Source organism: Megalobrama amblycephala, linkage group LG18 (genome assembly GCF_018812025.1).
Source record: "Megalobrama amblycephala isolate DHTTF-2021 linkage group LG18, ASM1881202v1, whole genome shotgun sequence".
In the NCBI taxonomy this organism is placed as follows: Eukaryota; Metazoa; Chordata; class Actinopteri; order Cypriniformes; family Xenocyprididae; genus Megalobrama; species Megalobrama amblycephala.
In genome coordinates, this window is record NC_063061.1 from 18,212,239 (window position 1) to 18,229,962 (window position 17,724).

Consider the following 17,724-nt stretch of genomic DNA (forward strand, 5'->3'; position numbering starts at 1 on the left):
TGAGTTATTTAATTCAGCATGAAGTATATAATCTGTGGTTCTGCCTGTGGTCATGCTGACATGTCAGAACAGTGTCACTTATCCATGCTATAAAAAATTGTTTACATCATTACATCTCTGTGTCCATCCATTTAACTGGTCACAATAATTTCTGTCGCTCCGTCTCGATTACATGAGTTTGAACTTGATTTTCTTTATCAGTAATTAAATTCATACTGCAGGTTATAACTTTGGCACCATTTTACTAGTGATAAAAGGTTGCAATGGTGAGATGCAACAGTGACTAATTCCAAGAGCTTGACTAAAATAGTTCTTTCAAAATCACTGTCCTTTCAACACACACTGTTTTGGTAGGATAAAGTACAACTGAAGACAGATTCATAAAACAAGTCCCTATTGAGCCGAACATTATTTTCAATATCACATGCTAGCAAGTCACCTGCTGCATCATTTACTGACACAATTTGAGGCATAGTTCAGATTTTGAGATAAAAATAGAGTGAAGATGGCTCAGTAGTTTTAGAGAAAGAAAGAAACAAACAAAACTAAAAGCATCTCAGATACTTGCAGAAGAACCAACCTGGAGGACACGAGCACTCTTGCGCTGCTTCTCGAGCTGTGCGAATTTTCGACTCTCCCTCTTTGAGTCTCTGAGAAAACAGATGTATATGATATACATATATATACACACACACACATTACTGATTTAAAATAACACTGTATGGATAAAATCCGTAGAAAAACGGAAAAAGCATAGGCTACTGGTAATTTTCCGCCAGGACATTTTCTGTCAAGTTAAATTTTATTTAATACGGGGGGAAATCAATACGGAAAATTCCTTCATGTTATTTAGAGTTTATAGTATGAATAACTATTCTTCTTTTTATCCAATGTTTATAAAAGTAGCCAAGAAATGTCAAAAATAGAGTCGCCTCACCTCTTGCACAAGTTTCTCTATCGCATCCCAAAGAGTCGCGTGCGCATCCAGTGTCGCGTGCACAGGTTGAATCACAGACAGTCTATCCATCTCCAGAAACTCAATTTTACGCTCAAGATGAGAAGTTTTGACGTTCATAAACAGACAAACTGCCACCGAAGACGCCGACAACATAAAACATACGAGGGTTGTTACGCAATGAAATATCTGTGATGTGTGATGATGTCCATTGCTGTTTGACGTCTTTGACACATCTTTTGAATCCCCAGTTGAATCCATTTTTGGCATTATGGTTATCTGACAAAATTATCCTTGTTCTTGAGTCCTTTTTTGAAACACGGGTAGATATTTATTTCAGTAAAGTGGAGTTTGTGGCTTCGGCGTAACTGCGGCTGACAGGAGACGCTACGATGTGATGCACACTAGAAGAGAGCGTGAACTGCTGAGTCTGCTGCGCGAGACAAGCTGGTGGTCGCGCGCCTCACTGTGTCTCGAGCGCAGGTTAAATTGTTTCCCTCTGAAGCGTGTCTCTAGTCAGCCCCTTTCTCGCTGCGGAACTACCGTAAACAAAACAATGTAACCGACAGTGTGCGAATTGTGCGCGCGCGCGCGCGTCTGTCTGTCTGTCTGTCTGTCTGTCTTCTCCCCTCCCCGACCCAAAGGTCAAAAGTCAAAACAAAAGGTTGACGGGGGGGTTTAAGTGTGTTACTGTAATTATATGTTTCAATATTTTCAACATACAAGTTTTCAAACATTTCAGTAACCACAAAAGTGAAATTAGGCTACAAGTCAGGATGTGCTAATATAAGGTGAACTGTAAATATTTATCATTTTATTATGACCACACATCACAAATATAAACAAAAACACAAAACTATAGCCTACTGCACTACACCATGGAGCTGAAATTGACGATTCTTATTTTTAATGGAATATTGCATTATTATAAATTATTTATTCATGCAGAACGTACATATTTTTTTTCATCAATGCGCGAGTAAATTTAAAACCTACGTCATGTCCTTTAATAAAGAAGATAAATTGCGACTACAATTTTCTTTATAGTTAAATCTTCATCCTTCAACATTGCGAAAATGTATAACCAAATATTTGAAGCATGTTGAAAGATATTTCTGAAATGCTATCCGTCTTTTCTGTTATTTGTTTGTGATTATGTTGGCTAATTACTAAACATGATCGTCCGCAACTAACTTGTAAATTTATGCTTCAACCGCTAGAGGTCCAAAAGATGTTACCTCACTGCACAATGTGACAAAATACAATTTGGCTTGTGCAAAACCAACTTCAAAAAGGAAACTGCGGATATAGATAAAATTAACTTATGATGCGTTCTGTCCAACATACAGTAAACTCACATTCTAATATGGAACCAAAGAGTCAAAGTATGACAGCAAACCACATTACATGACACTTTAAATGTCGAATTAGTGGTTTATTGCACAAAATGTTTTTATCCGTCCGTAATAAAGAACATATATTGGAGTTGCAGCCAAGATAATTAGCTTTATATCTTAAGAAATCTCAAGATTTTCTCCACATGATGTCCATATGCTGTCCGAAGTTACATAAACACTAACGAAAAGACTGCAGAACTAGAAGAGCATTTGCAAGAACAAGCCCTATTGTGCCATCTGCAGGAGAGACATTGTAGATATCAGTCCATTTTCCTATTGCCCAATGATGGATAAATGATAATAAATAATGCACTGCAATACACTGCAAATGCTCTGATGTTCAGTCTACTATTATCAACAATAAGAATGACAAAATCAATAGACACAAGTGGTGTGCATTCAAAGCATTCAAGTTTAATTTGCCAAAAGTACAGAGGAATTTGGCCCGCATATTCAAAATGAAAATAAATACGGACAGAGGTAATGAAACAGGCAGTCTTAAAGCAGACTGATACAGTCAGCAGCAGTCTCCCTGGGAGCAGTAATGTTCACTCGATGTCGCCTCCAAGTCACTTTCTCTCTTTTCTTAACGGATTGAAAAAGGGATGTGCGATGGCCTGCTCCAGGGTGATTCGTTTGGATGAATCGTACTCCATCATCTTCTGCAGCAGGTCAAAAAGCAGCTCATGCTCCGGAGTTTTAGAGGACATGTATTGCTGAGTAAGGAGCAAAGATTCAACAATATTATTTTTAACTCGGCAACACAAACAGCAATATGTCTGTTACATACTGGCATCAATGCATCTTCAAAAGCAGTAGTTCAAAAGCAGTAGTCCACAAGACTTTTATTAAACATGCACAGTAATTACTGGGGGGAAATTAAACACCACTGGAATTTAGTACAGAAAAACAACCATCAATTCAGAGAAAAACATGCAGTGTTTTCATTCCAAATCCTCTAACATTTTGCATGTGCATATAAATAGCACAAATCGATCAAAAACAACTTTGAGGCAATATATATTATACAAAATGGTTTACAGGATTTAAAAAAAAAAAAAAAAAAAAAAAAAAAAAAGGAGTCAGTATTAGCCTAGCATCATAATACAATCAAGATTTTGGGATTTGGGAATTTAGTAGTCAGTCTACAATGATCTTTACCTTTAGAGGTTTACAGTGTTTCCTCACGTATCTCCCTGCTGAGCTGTGCTCATCCCAGTCCAGTTTGTCATGATGCACATAGCGCCGCTTCCTGAAAATGACGTGCAGTCATGCATCAGTCGCATAAATTCAAAAGCATCTTCAAACACATAATAAACTTGCATTTAGAAACACACTAGTCTCATGTTACAATACGCACCTGGTTTTCTGGAGTAGGTGTGTAGGTATGGGGCCTAGAACCTTCTCCATCATGGCCAGATGCTCCTTACTGTCATGAGTCTGAAAAGAGCAAGTTTCTGTAAGTATGCTGCATTAAAAAAAAAAAAAAAAAATCATGCTACAAGGCATTTGGTACAATAATAACGATTGTACGCAAAACATCATACCTGAAATAATGTTAATCCCAGGTAGAACTCAATCAGGATGCAGCCCAAACTCCACACGTCACATGCCTGGTTCCAGCCCAGTTCTGCCAGCAGAGATCAACATTTTGCAAATTACAAAATCATGCCCACTTTATCGTGGATTGACCAACAGCATAAAGAATAGTATAAATGGTTCACCCAATATAACTTCTGGAGCTCTGTAGTGGCGGGTTGACACCACAGAGGTGTGATGCTCGTGATCATAGGTAGCATTGCCAAAGTCCACCACTTTCACATCCAACCTCTTCAAAGTCCTCTCATCTCGCTTCTGTAACATAATGAACTTCAGTGTCAGTATCCCCTCCTCACTATAAACCAACACTCATGTTCTTACAGACATAACACTAATGTTCAAAATTTCAGGGTTTGTAAGAATTTATGTTTCTGAAGAAGTCTCTTACGCTAAGCCTGAAGTCTCTTAGGCTTTATGTTCATGTAGATTTATGTTTCTGAAGAAGTCTCTTACCCTAAAACTGCATTTATATGCAGTTTGCACATTCTAATATGATGATATGCTAATAAGCTCCTTTCTTACTATTATCAATGTTGAAAACAATAGTGCTGGTTAAAATTCTTGAGAAACAGTGATACTTTTTTTTAGAATAGAAAGTTCAAAAGAACAATTTATTTGAAACAGAAATCTTTTTAACATTATAAATGTATTTACTAGAGAATCACCAATGGTAGTTGTCAAACACCAGTCTTCATGGCAAATGTATTCAAACATATAATTAACAGTAAATAAGCCCCTCTCTAGTGTTATATACAAGATGTGATACTTTTTTTTTTAAATTAATTAATTATTAATAATAATAATAATAATAATAATTATTATTAATTAATTAATTAATTAATTAATTAATTAATTAATTAATTAATTAATTAATTAATTAGGAACTGTGAACACTGGATAACTTTCCTGTGGTAAATTGTTTTTCTTCACCCTTTTGATTGACAGGATATTACTGGACCCCAAAATTTTTATCTGTAATTTGCATCTGTTATGATGGAATTACTCACCATCTTGGAGTTATATTTAATGTCGTAGTTGGAGTCCACAAAGAGAATGTTTTCAGGCTTAAGGTCGGTGTGCGTCAACTTATTACGATGCAGAACTGATGGAAACAAGGTGAATAATAAAGTGACTTATCATTATTATGAAATGGATTTAGTGGTTTATCACTCTTACAAAATGGAGCTCATCATTGATGCATAGAGAGAAACATCTATACTCACAGCGCACGGCCCTAAATATCTGATCTGCCATGAATCTGATCTGGTTCAGTGAGAAGGGCATGAATCCATTCTCCTTCAGGTAGTCGTATGTGCTCAATCCCAGCAGCTCAAACACTATGCAGACGTGGCCGTGGTGATCGAACCAGTCTAGCATCCGGACACAAGCACTGCAAAGACACAAAGCTAAGTTATTACATTGCTCTATCCGAAAACTTTTGTCAATTTCCAAAGTATTTCTACCTTGAAGTCAAATACTCACAATCTTTTTTCATCATCAAGGGATTTTATCCGCTCAAGCACGTCAACTTCTGACATGGCTGCCTCACGGTAGCGGTCAATATTTTTGATGATCTTCAAAGCCACTCGTGTGCTACCTCTGCAAACAAAAGCACACTAGGTATGCTAACGTGCATTTTTGTTAATCTGAAATCAGACTGGGTTCATTCATATTCTAAAAGTTCATTTTATATGAAGCCTATACTTTGAATTCATGTTTACATGAGCATTTATGCATTCAGTGTATGCACAGTGCCCCAGCCACTACATTCAGAACTGGAGAAAGCAACCGTGAGTATAATTGTCATTTTTGCCTTGGCGTCATACCAAAAAAAGGAAAACTGATTAATGTGTCAGATATAGGGCAGTGCGATATGGATTTAAAAAAAAAAAAAAAAAAAAAAAAAAAAAAATACTATCAAAAATTTGAGATCAATATTGCGATTTTGATTTTTATCAAGATTTTGAAACAATATTTTCTTACACATACACGTCTATCAGTTTTTGGAAGGCAGCTTTTTTGACAATATTTGCACCCACCATATCTTTGCATAAATGAAACGTGACGGTGTCATGATGCCTTTCAGAAAGTCTTTACATATGTTGTGCAGTTCATAAATGCCTGTATTATCGATTTTTGTTCACCTGGTTCGAATGTAAACGTGCTAGACGGTAGGGCTGACCGATATATCGCATGCTAAATCGCCATCACCTGCTTTCAAATGGAGCGGCATTTAATAGACAGAGCCGTAGATCACTGACAAGCCACGCAATATCGCGTTCATTATTGAAGGCGATTCATCTGCGATATGAACGCGATATTGCGTGGCTTGTCAGTGAACTACGGCTCTGTCTATTAAATGCCGCTCCATTTGAAAGCAGGTGATGGCGATTTAGCGGTAATCAGGGAACCGGCTTTACTGACGAAATGCGCGTGACAATTGCATGCGATATATCGGTCAGCCCTACTAGACGGACGTCGTTAACCAGTGCTCGCATCTTTTGCAGCATCATCGTAAAAGTAGTTCAACTTTTAAAGAAAACAAGCATCCATCACAGACCTTGGTGAATGACGATTTCTTTTAAAAAAAGAGAAGCCATGATCAAAATTAAAGCTAGAGACTGACATTGTGATTTTATTACAATTTTAATTAAATCGCCCAGCCCTACTAGTCAGAAAAGCTTATTAGCTAATACTTAGCAAATGTTCAGTTTTCTCCACTGTCCAGTTATGATGTAAATAAACATGTTTTAACTTTTTACAAATGTGTATATGTAAACATATTATAAAAGGACTCGGGTAAACATATGCACAAGGTATTCTTGAATCCAATTCAAAAGATAATCATATTCAAGCATTTACATACTTCGTTTTATTCCCACTGTTCCTATTATTTCAGGTCTACATCACCCCTTTCAATCAGATTGAGCTCAATCATTGAGGTGTTTGCATGAAGGCTTTTAAATTCAACTGAGCCGTCAATCCAATTACTAACCAATTATTTTGGTGCAAGTAAATGTAGCAAATGTTAAAAGAAAAAATTATGACAGACATGTCCTGTATGACAAAGAAGTCAGAATCTGGCTTACTTTGAGTGGTCGAGGCACTCCACCACTTTTCCAAAGGCTCCTTCGCCCAGAGTCCCTACAATCTCATCTATAAACAGGATAAAGAAGCAGTCATAAGTAAGGCTTTGTGACTGAAGGATACAACATACAAAAGCACAGATTTTACAGTACTTAACAGGAACTTAACAAGCTCATTCCAGTTATATCATATTCACTGAGTATAAAAGTCTGTGCCAAATTAAAGTTTCACACATGAAAGTTAAATTCTAAGTGGTTAATATTAGAAGTCTTCAAAGGTCCCCTTATAACCCCAAGTGTAGGCTGAATTGTCCCACTAATAGACACAGAACAGACAGTTATATAGAGAAAGGTTTGTGTTCTATACATCTTGCTCTTAGCATGTCTCCATTGTGATAGACCAGGTGACCCTCCTCATCATCCTCAATACTCTTGGTTCTTTTCCTGCGATGACTTCTCTGGAGTACATCATCACCACCATCAAACACCAGTCAGAATCAGGCCCGTACGCATCATTCATTCATTCAGCGAGGGGGGGTTGATGAAGGGGGGTGAGTGATTCGGACCCCCACGCCAGGCCACGGCGGCAGCAGCAAATTCAAATTCATCGCCAAGCAACGGCACAGGGCCACCATAGTGTGTGTTACAGAAGAAAGACATGGCAACACATTTTCAGACAAGAAACAACTTTCTTTTGAAGTGCAGCTAATTCTGTTCATGACCCTCAACCAATCAACAAATAGCCATTTCTGCAACCAATGAGTGAAGATCAAGTGAAAAATCAACTGATTCCTTGACCACCTCACTGCAAGTATACAGCGGATGGTTACTATGGTAAATCTGGACTTTAGAAACATTAACAAATGCATCAGCTCAAGTAAAAAATAAACAGAATGACAAGTCGTTTACCGAGTTTGAGCAGGGACTGGGGTGGCGTGAACGTTGTCGCTCCCTGCTGCTGTGCCGACTCCGTCCGCTACGTGCGGATGACTGGCTGAAATGGTTGCCGTTTTTCTCCCTCTCCGTCTCACTGACCGGGTCCACCTGACCCTTATAATTGCCATGCTCCTGACTGGCCTCTTTGGCCCTGCGCTCTCGGTACTCCAGCCTCTTTGAGCTAATGTGAGACCTGACAATAACAAAAATCACTGAGGAAGACGACATAGCTCTACAATGGCAATGAGATTTTGACAGCTAAATTTACAAGCAGCTTTGCTGCAATTTATTGACCCTTTCAGCAGGGGATAAGGAATGTTGAATCGTGTTATGCTGGGTGCTGAAAGCATCAAGTGTCTTCTCAAAAGAGTTCAAGAACAAGCTATACTTAGAAAGAGCCACAGAAACAAGCTCTGAGAGAGCAGTTATGAGTGAAAGCGATGCTTTAACCTGTCAATGTTGCAGCAGTAAATCTTATAGGAGGATGCCTGAGCGTTGTGTTTGATTTTGAACTTGTGATCCAAATCACAGCTGTCAGCCTATAGTAAAGTAGCAGAACATTCTGTGTAACAGCAACTTAGGACTTACTCACATTAGGCATGGTTGCCTTGTACCGTACCCTGGCGCAATTGTCCCCCCTTCCCCACTGGTCTGCACTCACACTGCACTTAACGTAGCACTCTAGACATTTATGATGCAACTTTTTGTTTTGAAGAAAACAGGATGAAATGCACTTTCACTAATAGATTTATGACTTTGCAGCTTTACTCTCAAGCAACAGTTCCTGTTCATAAGGTGAGAACCAGACATGTTACAAAAGTAAATATAATCAAATTAATTAATTGAAAAGTGTACTATACAAGTAGCAATAATAAGATGTTTGCTGGAATAATGATGACAGTAGAGCACACAAGAGTAGCAGCTGTCGAACCGCACCCGAGCCCACCTCTTCAAATGGGCCAGGGCACGGTTCAGTGAACCACACCTGGGCGCAGTACGGAAAGATCACACTAGTCAAACAAACCAGACTTTGGGGGTTAAACATGCTCGGGCACGGTTCAGATCGCCTAGTTTGGGTACACCCTTAAAGCCTTCCTGACAACGAAATTTTAACAGATCATAAAATCCTTTTTTTTTTTTTTTTTTTTAAAGAATATTAGATGCACACTACATAGTTTCTGCTTTAGAATAAATTTAAGGCCCGCTCACAACAAGGATGATGACTATAATGCTAAAGATAGCTATAAAGTTTTAACATTTTCTCTAATTCTTTGATAATAATGGCATCCACCTAGGGCTGCACCCTAATAGTCACCCATCATCCACCGACAATGACTCAGAAAACAGTAGTTTATTAATAAATAATTAAAATGTCTCCTTGTAAAATGTTTAAAATGTTTTAATGTTAAGTTTAGAATACAATGAACCAATTAGAACCCAGTTTAGGTCAGATAGCTGCTAATGGTGGATATTTTGATGAATTGAAAATTTAAGTTTTTTCTATGTATAAACTGTTTATGCAATAAAATATGTTTTTGTAGTTTGTGTTGTCCCTTATCAGTGCAAAATTATTACAAATTAAAAAGGATTCATGCCAATATTGTCCAAAACCCCACTTTTCTAGGGCGTTTCGAAACTTTTGGAGGGCAGTGTATTACGTGAGGAATAACTGAGGATGGGCCGTTGAATTCTTAGAAAATAATGCACACCCGAGGTGGTAATGCTGTAACATTTCAGGTATGCATTATTTTCTAAGAATTCAACAGCCCGGAGTCAATTATTCCGCTTATACTATGGTTACCAGACCTCAAGACACTGTCCCAATGTTGAATTTCAAGACATTTGTCAGGTTTTTGTCCTTAAAACACTCTTGTGTGTGGGACTAATTTCTTACGCATCTCAGCCCATGCCTCCGTTGCTAATTCCAAAACGTCATTTCAGAACTAGTAACGTAGGCTTGAGCCTTGATAGCAGACTGATGAGTCATGTATCTTTTAAGTTGCTAAACTATTTTACAGCTTAATTCGTCAAAGCAGCACAGACAAAACGTTTCTGTGCGAGTGTGTGTCTATACTATACAGTATGTGTTTACATTTGAAAGAGAGAGAGAAAGCGTGAGAGAGTATGTGCTTTCACAATAAAGCGTATTTTGTGGCAAAAACCATGACAATAATTTGTTGTTTTCATCCTATTGTTTCCTATATTTATTTGCTTGGTCGGTGTCAATGTGGGTTTTGTTTCATTTTTTGCGGTTGTAGGCTGTAGGACCTATTGAAATAACTGAAATCATTTGAAGAAGTGATATGGAAGTGCAATGCAGTCAACACCTGCATAGAACTACTTTAGCTGTGCGTTTATATAAAAATAATTGCACACCTTAGAATGTTGGACAAACAATCAGATTCGAGCATTCAGCGTACTAGTATAAGCCTATATATTAAACACTCATTATGATTTAGTATTCTCCTCAGTATATTTAAGTAATTAAATTAATATTAATGTGTGATTAATCGACTAATGACTTAAATGAATGTCTAATAATCCACTAGAAACATTTTTAGTCGGGGACAGCCCTTCATCCACCACAGCTAAAACGACAGGAATCACTTTCAGAACAAATTTTTATCTTTCTTTAGACTGAGGTAACAAACAACAGATATTTTCTTCCATATTTTGATGTATATCCGAGTGTAAAGGCTTACCAAAAAAACAAAATATGTCAGGCGGGCACTTGCTTCAATGTATCAGTTGTTTATTGGATTTTAACGTGATTTTAGCATGGTTTAAGCAGACTAAATGATTGGAGAAGCCCAGGATACATCACCAGAGAGGTCATTTTCACAAGAAGATCCAGTTATGACATTTTTTGAACAAATTAAACATACACATTAGTTCACAATAAGGTATATAAAATGCATTTCATGCCAACTTTAAAGTCGTGGACGGCAAAACACATAGTAAACATAATGTTAATGAGCGCTTCACTGGTGTGGTACTAAAATAGTTATCATTCTTGGAGTGAACAAGCCTTTACAAGCTCTCAGTTTGCATTTCAAATAGCCTGGGCAGGTCAAATGAAAACTAATGAAATGGCTTTAACTGTATTAAGCCCTCTAAAAAAAAAAACAACATTTCCAGGTTGTTCTAGTTGTTTTGACTTGTTAAGAGTTAAGCTGAATAAGTGTTAACAGATATTACATATATATTGTAGATATATAATATATATTTTGTAGATGTACATATTATAATATCTTATTTACAAGCAATGAAACCAATTAGGTTTAGTGGCAGCATTATGGAAAGACACATAAAAATTCATAATCTCCCAATCATAAATTTTGAAATAAATCCCACTTGCGGTCTTAATGACAGAAGGATTTGACATCAGCAGGATTCTCTGAATTGCAAGCACAGATCAGGAGCCTCTGACAGGCCTGATTACAGCACTTGTCACCCTGACAGTTTGTCTTTGAATCCAAGAACATGCTACACTACATCACGTAAGGCACTGCAAACATGCAGGATAAGTCAACAACAAATCAAAGTCCATAAAGTCAGTTGTAATGGAAAGAAAATTAAAGCCCACATTCTAAATTAATTCCAGACTTTACCATGAATAGGTCTGTCTTACCTCTCGTATGTTCTGTAGTGATGGGTTCGCCCGGGCTGCCGCTCTCTTTCCCCGCTTGCCGAGCTGCGCTTCGGTCTCTTGTGCACTTCCACTCTCTCCTCCCAGCTATACTCCGCGATCCAGCCATCCGGCGACCGCATCCGCTTAGATCGCCGCATCTGACCACACCAGAATAGAAAAAAAGGTCCAAGTCATAAAAATGATGACAGGGAAACAGTATCCCAGGACATTCCCTACACCCCACTGGGTTGTAAAATTCAAGACAGCCGAGGTGATGCCAGCTCTCCGCTCCATATCTAGTTATTGAATTTCATGAGTCGGGTTGTTGCAGTTGTTTTGGCTTGTTAAAAGTTGAGCTGAACTGTTTACCATCATGCATGAAGCGTCAACGGATATTGCATAGCTTATTTACAGGAGATTAAACACCACCAATTAGATTTAGTTAACATTACTCTAAATTAAGGAACACGTAGCCCAGCACATTGAACACAATGTCCGGCAGTAAATGCTAGTGAAATACATGAAGAAATGCATGTGATGTCTATAAAATCAAACGGTTATTTGTGTACAGTAGTATTCGAACTTTCATTTTTGGTTGCCTGGCGACAAAGAGCTAATCTCCCCCGCGCGTTAGCCACCGCCCTTCAGCCTCGAATGTAAACAAACCTACTCGAGTTACAACGCCAGACGACTGTGCACTTACTTGATTAATAAGTTAGTGGTCAGAACGCCCAAACTGTGAATTATTCATCAAAACACAACGCTTCAAACATGCAAATGAGTCTTTTCTTGGGCGGCTAGCCAGTTAGCATTCAGGCAAACGCAAGGCACTATTTAAACTTTATGTCACCACCGCAGCCTCGAGGTAATTAATAAACATGTCAAAGAAACTCTTATGCTACATACTTAAATTTAAAATTAACTCACCTTTCACCCGTTACTTTCAAATTGTGAAATAAGACACTTTGCTTTCCAGACTGAACTCCGTCGGCCACTGTTTATGACTTCCGCTTTACATTAAAGGACCGCTTCCGGTGGCGAGGAGTTCTGGGTAAACACTCAACAAAGCACAAGTCTTCTTCTCATCTTATAGAGTGAGTCTGGCGATTTAATTTAAAGATTTTGTTTATTATTATCTGAGACTTTGTCTCAAGAGATGTTGTCTCAGATAAATAAAGTTTGATAAATAAAGATGATTTGAATTTACCTGCTAATTTAACTGATGATTATGATTTTAACTGCTATATAAAAACAATTCCAGAGCAGAGCAACCTGAAATTACTATTTTAAATGTATTTTTGTCAGTTTAATCAAACATTAGGATGTCTTTGTGTCAACTTTGTCCCACTCTTCTAACGTATATCTTTTAATTTATACACAAAACAAGATTGAGGAATACAACTTTTAATCTAATTATTATTATTGATATATTCTGTATTCACCAGTGAAAGGACATAATCATATTCATAATCAGTTGTTAAATGTCTTGCATTTATATTGTTATTCGCCACTTGACAGTTTTAATAAACACAAATGAACACAATATTGTAAAATTCATCTTATGTTCTTATGCCAGATTCTGTAGACCTCTAGCGGTCCATGAAGGAACTGCAGTGGGTCCGGTAAAAAGATATAGGCCAAAAACAGAGAGAATTTTCTTTAAAGAGTGTTATGAGATTTCCAACTAAAAAAAGAATGATCTTGTATTCAGTACAACATTTTTATTTAATGTGATTTAATTAGTGGATACCTGGGAATGACCGAGAGTCTGGGTCTTTGAAACCCCAGGATTAAAGAAATCCCTGATTCTGGTGAGAATAACATGTCTTTCTACTTGTCACCATCTATAGATGGCTTACTTTGTGCCTGATTTATTAACTTAAGTGATCGCACAGCCACTGGCCACAGGTACTCTGATTAGTCCCTATGGAATACTAAATTTGTGAGGCATGATAATAAAACCTCCTAAAGCTCCCAACAACACTCCCTTTAATGTGAAAGTCAGTGTTTTAACATAGTGATAATTTCATTAGGACATGAACTAATGAAGACTCATCTAAAATGAAAAGGCCTGTTTTCTCCAGTAAAAGGGCCCTCTTTTTTAGTGTCAGATGACATCACCTTGTCATGTCCTTAGGGAATAATTTAATCGTTAAGTTTCACCTTCTCTGTTCGCACTCACCTTGACTGAAAAATGAAAAAGAGCAATAAATACTTTCTAGAGCTATAAATATACTTTCTCCTCAAATATCTAGTTGACATTTTACTGCAGTATTTCGCTGCATTATGCAGTTTTTAACCCTTAATACTTAACCGCCTGACTTTTATCCCCAAGTTGCTCCAGATGAATCGTCTCTGTAATGATTGTATGGCAGGATAAGATGCCTTAATCTTTTTCTCATGATTTCAACACATAAATAAATGGCTATGCTCTTCTGAATTTAGTCATTTTTTATATGAATATCAACATTTGTAAGATTTACTGGATAGAAAATGTTTTGAGGTTGATCTAATTTTGGCTCTGGAAAATATCGATCTGTAACTTAACTTTGTATTTATGTAATAATATCAAAGGTTTTTGTGGGAATTGTGGACACAAATTAATGTTTATAGGTTAATTGAGTGAAATCATTTAAATAAAATTCATAGTGTTGATATTATGACATATCCTCAATTAAATATATTAAATATTCATATACCTGTATATAAGTCATAGAATAAATTTACCTTTCAAGTGGATCTCTTTTTCTAGATTTGTATTTTCTCTCTAAATCGTCAAAAAATAGTTGTTGATTTAGTGTTATACACACACACACACACACACACACACACACACACAACCATCATGATTTACATGCTATATAATGTACATGCTAAACTAAATATTTACATGTGTATCTAAATATTTTACATATTTACATAAATAAATGTACAATTTAAATGTTCTCTTCTGTCAATTAATAACCTGTCGTGTCATTTTATTCTTAAAACTGTAGACAGCAGTTTTGTTTTCTAAATGAAACATTATAAACTGGATTAAGGAATCTATGATTTGTACATTACATGCAAAAGATAAATAGATAAATTGTTATAATAGCTTGGTGAGAACAGATTTAGCACAGTTTCAGGTTGCATTTTGTTCTCTTGTTGGCAGTGTCAGATGAAGTGACTGACAGATTTACATTTGTATCTTATCAGTGATTATTTAAGCAAAGCAAAAGCTTCTATGTAGATTAAAAACGAGGGCTGTGCACTCTCAAGTTTCCTATACTGCCTTCCATTTCAATTCCAGTAAAAAGATGAACCTGTCATGAGATGAATTGTGTGCGTGCATGCGAAGGAGTCCTAGTGTGTAACTTGTGTGTCTGACAAGTTTCATTTTCAGAAGAGCCTTTGCTCAGCACAAAAACGTGTATCGTGCATATTGACACAAGAGGAGCGAAAAGCTCTTAGTGATAATTGGAACTGCCCAGCCACTGTGCAGCAGGGGTCAGAGCGGAGAAACCAGAGGCCAAATTCAAAAGTTGTGTGCCGGAATTCTTTCATACATTCCAATTGGTTTGCAGCAGTCAGAAAGTCATTTCCAACAAGACATGATCTGCAAAAGAGAAATCTGATAATGCAGATTTGACTCATGCTTGTTGCTGCCGGTTCATCATTAGCTATGGTATTGAATAGTGCTGCAGGAATGAGTCCTAAAACCTGGAAATAAGTTAGCATTTTTGAACTTCTGGCTCCATTTTCCCAAAGTCAGAGGGGTTTTTGAATGGATTTTTGGTTAAATGCCTAAAATAAACTCTGTGGTTAACACAAAGCATGACACAAAATGCATCAGTAATACCCCCCTGCAGGGCTGGATTAGTAATCATACCGGGCATTTTCCTGGTGGGCCGATACAAGTGTTTTCTCTCTTTTTTTTTTTTCGCCAAGGACTGGCCTATCATGCAGGGACATCAGCCCATTTGTTTGTGTAATATACAGTATAATATATGTGTGCGCGCAATTGTGTTAGATATACAGTGCTCAGTGTAAATGAGTACACCCCCTTTGGTAAAGTAACATTTTAAACAATATCTCAATGAACACAAAAACAATTTCCAAAAGGTTGACAAGACTAAGTTTTATATAACATCTGTTTAACTTATAACATGAAAGTAATGTTAATAATATAACTTAGAGAACACATTTTTCAGTTTTACTCAAATTAGGGTGATGCAAAAATAAGTACACCCTACTGAAAGTCTCTGGAGCAAAGCCAAATTTAAGACTACAAATGTCTAATTTAACAAGAATTCAACCACAGGTGAGTCTAATTATTCATTACACAGGTGTCCAGCAGACAGCTGACTATAAAAGGGTGTTAAAACCCCTTCCCATTTCATGCTGTCAGTAATGGCACCACATGGAAGAGAAATGTCACAAGACCTGAGAAAGAAAATAATTTCTTTACACCAGAAAGGTGAAAGCTACGAGAAGATCAGCAAAGCTTTACTTATCAGTCAGAATACTGTAGCAAAAGTGGTACAAAAATTTTAAAAAGATGGAACTGCAACCATTTCACAGAGACGTCCAGGTTGTCCAAGTTAACACTTCGACAGGAGCGTCTTCTGATGAGAAAATCGGCATGCAAGTTCACTGCAGTTATCTAAAGAAGTAGAAAGCCAAACTGGGGTGACTATTTCCCATGACACAATATGGCATACACTGCAGATATATATATGTGTGTGTGTGTGTGTGATGACAATATATGATGACCTGAGTGTGTCTTTTTTCCACGAAAATAAGTATAACTCTATACTCTGGAGTGATGAGACCAAGATAAATGTTTTTGGAACTGATGGCTTCAAAACTGTATGGCATCACAAAGGTGAGGAATACAAAGAAAAATGCATGGTGCCTACAGTGAAACATGGTGGTGGCAGTGTCCTTATGTGGGACTGCATGAGTGCTGCTGGTGTCGGGGAGTTGCATTTCATTGATGGCATCATGAATACACAGATGTACTGCTCTATATTGAAAGAGAAGATGCTACCATCACTCCGTGCCTTTGGTCGTCGTGCACTTTTCCAACATGACAATGATCATAAACACACATCTAAGGCCACTGTTGGATTTCTGAAGAAGAACAGGGTGAAAGTGATTCAGTGGCTCCAGATCTGAACCCAATCAAACACCTATGGGGAATTCTGAAGAGACAAGTTGAGCATCACTCTCCATCCAGCATCCAGTCTCTAAAAGAGGTCATTCTTGAAGAATGGGAAAAGATAGATGTTGCAAAATGTCGCCAACTTGTTCATGCCATGCCAAGACTTGGTGCTGTCATTAAAAATCATGGAGGCCATACAAAGTACTAGATGTAGTAGTTTTTGTTGTGGGGTGTACTCATTTTTGCATCACCCTAATTTGAGTAAAACTGAAAAATGTGTAATCTAAGTTATATTATTAACCTTACTTTCATGTTATAAGTTAAATAAATGTCATATTAAACTTAGTCTTGTCAACATTTTGGAAATTGCATTTGTGTTCATTGAGATATTGTTTAAAATGTTACTTTTCAAAGGGGGGTGTACTCATTTACACTGAGCACTGTAAATAAATATAGTTATTTCAATATGTATCCATAAATATAGATATTTCAGTATGTATCCATACTGAAATATCTGAAATGATTCCAGACCTAATTTTCCACAGTATTGATAACACTGATACTATCTGCGCATTGCTCTCTCTTCTCTCCGACGGCACTCACACTAACATTTCTGATCTACTATATATGTGGCGCGCACACAGAGCCGACTCTCAAACGGCTCGCGAGTACCAAATTGAGTTCTTTTTCATGGCTTATTGCAGTTAAATGGTCAGATAAACACAAAATACCCATATTGGTGAGTATTTAGGTAAACACAGTCAGTTGAGAAAGAAATAGCATGTTGTGTAACAGTATATTGGATCTGTGCATAAGCTCTTAAAGTGGCCGCAGTCTAATATTCCTGCTGCTGTCTGTCATTTCAATCAAAGAACAAAAGACAGAGGAAATCATTCACTGCTTTTCACTGAATAACTTTTCTAATTGTAAGCTACACAAAATGTTCTTAAATTATAGTCATCTAAAATTATCTT

At 37.2% G+C, this 17,724-nt stretch overlaps 3 protein-coding genes across 15 annotated transcripts in view; 1 reads left to right on the top strand and 2 right to left on the bottom strand.

Annotated features, from left to right (window-relative positions):
- The window catches only part of LOC125253239 (collagen alpha-1(XXIII) chain), a 123,550-nt gene extending 121,516 nt beyond the window's left edge, over nucleotides 1-2,034 (bottom strand). For 2 of the 8 annotated variants that reach the window (XM_048167141.1, XM_048167144.1), the window contains exons 1-2: nucleotides 938-1,863; nucleotides 581-650 (exon numbers count right to left, since the gene is read on the bottom strand). In XM_048167141.1, coding sequence (XP_048023098.1) covers nucleotides 581-650; nucleotides 938-1,225 — 358 coding nt within the window. In that variant the 5' untranslated portion in view covers nucleotides 1,226-1,863. Of the gene's footprint in view, nucleotides 1-580; nucleotides 651-937 lie in introns of all 8 variants that reach the window. The other 6 variants (XM_048167142.1, XM_048167139.1, XM_048167147.1 and 3 more) reach the window with 6 other exon arrangements.
- A 712-nt stretch (nucleotides 2,035-2,746) lies between these two features.
- clk4b (CDC-like kinase 4b) lies at nucleotides 2,747-12,656 on the bottom strand. 5 transcript variants are annotated; one of them, XM_048167148.1, is made up of 13 exons: nucleotides 12,532-12,656; nucleotides 11,605-11,762; nucleotides 7,947-8,166; nucleotides 7,405-7,495; nucleotides 7,041-7,107; nucleotides 5,434-5,550; nucleotides 5,175-5,341; nucleotides 4,959-5,053; nucleotides 4,077-4,206; nucleotides 3,900-3,982; nucleotides 3,713-3,792; nucleotides 3,514-3,604; nucleotides 2,747-3,068 (listed from the first exon to the last, which is right to left on the bottom strand). In XM_048167148.1, exons 2-13 carry the CDS (start codon nucleotides 11,760-11,762, stop codon nucleotides 2,922-2,924), a joined length of 1,446 nt encoding a protein of 481 aa, XP_048023105.1. In that variant the 5' UTR covers nucleotides 12,532-12,656; the 3' UTR covers nucleotides 2,747-2,921. The 5 variants fall into 5 exon arrangements, with proteins under 5 accessions (XP_048023105.1, XP_048023106.1, XP_048023107.1 ...); XM_048167149.1 differs by having other exon boundaries at nucleotides 11,605-11,772; nucleotides 12,532-12,637; XM_048167150.1 differs by lacking the exons at nucleotides 7,405-7,495; nucleotides 7,947-8,166.
- Nucleotides 12,576-17,724, top strand: part of si:ch211-247j9.1 (rho GTPase-activating protein 24) — a 22,146-nt gene continuing 16,997 nt past the window's right edge. For both annotated transcript variants that reach the window (XM_048167136.1, XM_048167137.1), the window contains exon 1: nucleotides 12,576-12,698. The gene's annotated coding sequence lies outside the window, so the exon portion shown is untranslated. The remainder of the gene's footprint in view (nucleotides 12,699-17,724) is intronic.

What these genes read in the sequence shown, in the direction of transcription:
- clk4b (XM_048167148.1), bottom strand. Translation starts at nt 11,762, where the DNA reads ATGCGGCGATCTAAGCGGATGCGGTCGCCGGATGGCTGGATCGCGGAG. An exon ending in CACTACAGAACATACGAGAG is followed by an intron (nt 8,167 to 11,604) that starts GTAAGACAGACC and finishes TGTTATTGTCAG; the next exon opens with GTCTCACATTAGCTCAAAGA. An exon ending in AGCTCCAGAAGTTATATTGG is followed by an intron (nt 3,983 to 4,076) that starts GTGAACCATTTA and finishes CTCTGCTGGCAG; the next exon opens with AACTGGGCTGGAACCAGGCA.